This window comes from Ochotona princeps, unplaced genomic scaffold (genome assembly GCF_030435755.1).
Source record: "Ochotona princeps isolate mOchPri1 unplaced genomic scaffold, mOchPri1.hap1 HAP1_SCAFFOLD_4109, whole genome shotgun sequence".
Classification (NCBI taxonomy): domain Eukaryota; kingdom Metazoa; phylum Chordata; class Mammalia; order Lagomorpha; family Ochotonidae; genus Ochotona; species Ochotona princeps.
Window position 1 is genome coordinate 17459 of NW_026697592.1, and position 5042 is coordinate 22500.

At 39.0% G+C, this 5042-nt stretch overlaps 1 protein-coding gene across 1 annotated transcript in view; it reads right to left on the reverse strand.

The window, feature by feature from the left end:
• Positions 1 to 1199: 1199 nt before the first annotated feature.
• Positions 1200 to 5042, reverse strand: part of LOC131479013 (uncharacterized) — an 8352-nt gene continuing 4509 nt past the window's right edge. The window contains exons 3-4 of the mRNA XM_058659660.1: positions 3525 to 3578; positions 1200 to 1276 (exon numbers count right to left, since the gene is read on the reverse strand). Of these exons, the coding sequence (XP_058515643.1) occupies positions 1200 to 1276; positions 3525 to 3578 (131 nt within the window). The remainder of the gene's footprint in view (positions 1277 to 3524; positions 3579 to 5042) is intronic.

Sequence of the window (5042 nt, forward strand, 5' to 3'; positions counted from 1 at the left end):
GTGGCCTATACCATGCAAATATAAAGAAAAAACAAGCGGGCAGGTGCGTGAAGGCACCCGCAGTAGCAGTAGTACTGGTAGTTGTGGTAGTAGTTGTAGTAGTGGTAGTAGTAGTAGTGGTAGTGGTAGTTGTAGTAGTGGTAGTGGTAGTAGTTGTAGTAGTACTAGCAGTCCTAGTAGTGGTAGTAGTAATAGTAATATTAAAAGTGGTAGCGGTAGTAGTAGTAGTAGTAGTAGTATTAGTGGTAGTTATAGTAGTATTGGTAGTAGTAGTAGTAGTAGTAGTGCTAGTAGTAGTAGTAGCGGTAGTAGTAGTAGTAGTATTACTAGTAGTAGCAGTAGTATTGGTAGTAGTAGTAGTAGTAGTGCTAGTAGTAGTAGTAGTAGTGACAAGGGTTGTGTAGGCATATAGACAAAATAGCCTCTTGATGGCACTTGCAGTTGCAGCTGAGAATGAGTAGATGACATATCTCTTTTGCACGTGAGTTATATATACTATATATATAAATATACATATATATATCTGTTTATATATACAACGAATATATGTAACGATGTGTTTGAAAAGGGCGAGGGAAGAGAAGAGCATCAACAATTTTGCGACATACGCAGTCGTTTTGCATATAATCTAGACCATAATGACAGACACGCGTATACAATGCGTCTAGTATCGCACAGTACATTGAAAAGCACATAATATATTACTATATATAGAGAGTATAATATACAATAATAACCTGCAAGGGGAGAAATGCATATTCACTACGTGACGCAGTATATATTCACATATACTGAGTACAACGGATGATGCGAAAGGCATATATAATGTCTTCTTCGTGAAAGTATATTGTGAAACAAGGCATACCTAATGCGTTTAGTGTTAATCAGACAGAAAAATATCTATTCAATTCGTGGAATATAAACTATGGTGAAAAACGCATATATATACCTATATATACATGTATATATAGGTATATATATATGTGTACATATATATATATATGTATATATGCATACATATGAGAGAGAAGAGCAGTGGTCGCCAAAGTGTACTGAAACGATGCAACGTCTCTTAAGGTAATTGTACCTTAGCAAGATGGGTGTGTATTTCTCTCTTTCTGAAATTTACTAGTTTTTTGCAAGATGAAGAGGAGGTACTAGAAAGGGGGGGAGGGGAATAGTGTTTGTTGCAGGTATTTTTACGTGATAATGAGCAACAGAAAGAGAAGTAACGCCAGGCCGCTCAGCCAGAGTATTAAACATAACTGCCGCACATCTGCACGCAAGCAACCCATACATTTCACCACACAGACATCAACACGCACAATGAAATTCCCCTAAGGGAAGCATTTGTGAATTTATCGTTTTCAAATACGCTCGTGCAGCAGCCACCCTGTAGATTTATCTGCGCACAAGCAGCTCTCATACAGACACACACACGTACACACATTTACATAACGTATGCGAACGTATACACATTCACACATTCACACTCACACTCACACACTCACACCCACACACTCACACTCACGCCCACACACTCACAAATATATGTGTATATATATATATATATATATGTTGAGTCACCATGATGCATTGACCTACATACACATACGCGCACATGTATACACGCACAACGTGCTCATACATCCACATATACCCACAGTACTCTCGATGTGTGCTAGGTACACTTCATCCACATGAATATACGCACACACATATACAGTCCACATCCATATACATACACTTCCATGTATATGTATATGTATACATACACGCACGTATGTGGCTTTCATGTAAGTGTACCATGAGCACAAATACACACACACACACACACGCACATCCACCACCTACAGGCGCATACACACACATACACACAGACGCCCATCCTCTCAAGAAGAGGCTCAACTCAATTCCGTCGATCTACTGCGCACAAGCGTGTACAAACATCACCTTCTCGATGGGCGTCGGAAGAGGGTGAGCAAGTTTTTTCTGCTACCTAAGAGAGTCAACTACTCATCAACTCGATGGAGGCTACCATTACTGTAGTTGTGAAAATACATATATTTCAATATTTGGAGCACGTCTCACGAGCAGCAATTCTCGTCATCTCTGTTCGTGAAGCAATTCATACGTGTTTTGAGGAACACTTCCTGCAGTAGCAGTATCGCTGTGTACTCAAGCACTAGCGTGGGTCGGGGAGCTCGCCATATGCGACGTGCCCCCTGTAAACAGAGACCGCTTCTTATGCGTGTGACGCGCAATACGAAGTGCGAGTCTCCTGCTACTGACACACTTGCTACTACTACACAGACCTCCTCGCACTACTCTCTGCTACCAAATAAATCGCGAGAAACGACGTCTCCTTCTCTTTGAAAACCATTCACCGAACTGCTTCCTCCTCCGTATATACATACATACCAGGTATATAATCACTTACATACATTGAAGCATACACACACAGGCGCTTTCATATGCGGGTGTCTTTACACACACACTCCCCAAGCACGCTGACTCTCCGATATATATATATATACATGTATACACATAAAGAGAGGCAGATATATATATATATATATATATATCTATATAGGTTTATACACACACACACCCACCTCCACCCAACACAAACACAGAGAGGGAGATTCAGATGCACAGGCATCATGTCACCAGCGAATGGCGGCATAGGTGCCCATATGTACGTGAACATACAGGTAATAAACACACGTAGACGTCCTGGACACGACGTGATAGGCATATTGCAGCATGAAACGAGGACACCATGGGGTCTGTCTGCGTGTGTTTGTTTGGAGAGAAATCCGATATAACTTCGGCACGTGTGGTAGTTCATTAGATGAAGAGTACAGTCTCGTGCTGACTCCCGTACACCCACCCAGGAAACGCGGCTGCGCCTCAGGGCCACACACCGTGTGTATACGTTTGTCTTTATATATAGGCGTACGTGCATGATATGTATGTACACACACATACACACCCACCTACGTGTATGATACTTACGTACCTATGTGCTTATTAGACTAGGGCATCTGCTCACATAAAAAGTGGACCATATTTGTATGTGTTGAGGTCTGCACAAACACGTAATGTGAACCTATATGCAGTGTGTCTGTGTGAAGGTGTTTCTCCGGTGTGTAGGTGTGTATGTATGCATACACAAATATATACCTATGTAAATATACATATATAAATATAAATACATACACCTATATATACATGTATACATACATATATACATATATATATACACACACATGTATATATACATATGTATATAAATACATATACCTATATACATATATATATAAATACATACATACATACATACGTACATACATACATATATACGTATGTATATACCTATGTATATATACATATATATACATATATATATGAAGTAAAAGAGATCCTGTTACCACCTAATATCGGTCTTGAGCACCAGCGCCATGCGTGCCCCGTCATGTACACACATGTATATGTATGTATGTTTATATATATATACTTACTGTTGGTCTTGAGGACCCGCCCCATGCGTCTCAGGAGGAAGTTCATTTGCGCGGCTGCAACAACGTCATACAGAACCAAATGGCGAAAACGGCAACTTCAAGCGCACATGATAAGTGCAGACCCACTTGATAGCCATATAGAAATATCTTATATATATGTACTCAAATATGTATGTATATATGTGTGTACATCCATATATGGCGACAAGTGCAACTTTACTTCTACAAGAAAAAATGCAGACACACTAGATAACGACATTAAAAACTCCTATAAATATGTACTCATATATCGGTACATACGTATGCATATACATATATATATATATATATATATGGGGAGAACGACTTTACGTCCACATAATAAATGCAGACACACTAGATAAGTGCATACATATATTACATATATATATGTTACTTTTATACAAATGAATGTATACATTTATGTGTAACTGCATATATTTATATGTGTACATATCTACATACCGTTTACACCCATGTACATACACATATATATACATATGTACTCATATGTATACGTATGTATAAATGTACACATGATCTGGATATATGTATATACATGTGTATATCTCTATTTGATGCATATGTTCCTCGGCAGCTGCTGTTGCATGCGAGATAGGGATGTGCACTCCTGCCCTGCATAATAATGCATCGGCTCAATACATGCTCTTCCTGTATCGCATATACGATGTGAAGATATTTATACTTATGGAGGAGGCTTTAGCGTGTGTACCTATAAATATATATATATATATGACGACTAAATAGCACTGTATGAGTGTACATGTATATGTATGACGCAGGAACTACAACACACAAGTGAAGAGAATGACTGCTGACTGCTGCAGCAACAACATGCAGAATCGTCTGCTGTCAGGCTACAGCCACTACCGCCACGAGAGAGACGTGCTGACTCTGTCGTCACTATGCAGGGCATGAAGAGTAACTGCCGGATGTATTCTGGAACTCTCGATCTACATATGTATACACACATACAACTGCATATATATATATATAGATATATATATTTATGTATATGTATACATATGTATGTGTCTATATGTGTATATAGACACATACATGTACATGACTGGTTGCACGCACAAACCAGGCATCCAGAGCGTAAGTGACTGAGATAACATATATATATCAATATGTATAGATGTATATGTATATATATGTGCAGGAAGAGAAACACCTGGTGCAGTACATATATGAGAGAAGGCAGGCCCATGCTGCAGTCCGCACTGATCAGCAGATGTAGTAGACGGCCCTCATGTTTTTTCGCTCCGTTATTTGTAAGTCGGTGTATCTACAGACACTATTTGATGAGCTACATACGAGCAGATGGTTATACAAAAATATTACCGCTCTGCCTGCTGCGTATACAAAGTTGTACACGCATAAAAGTATATATATATATATATATATGAATCCCATCTTCACTACTTTCATATTGGTCTCTAGAGCGTATTTCGTATACATGCAGGCAAAGTAAAC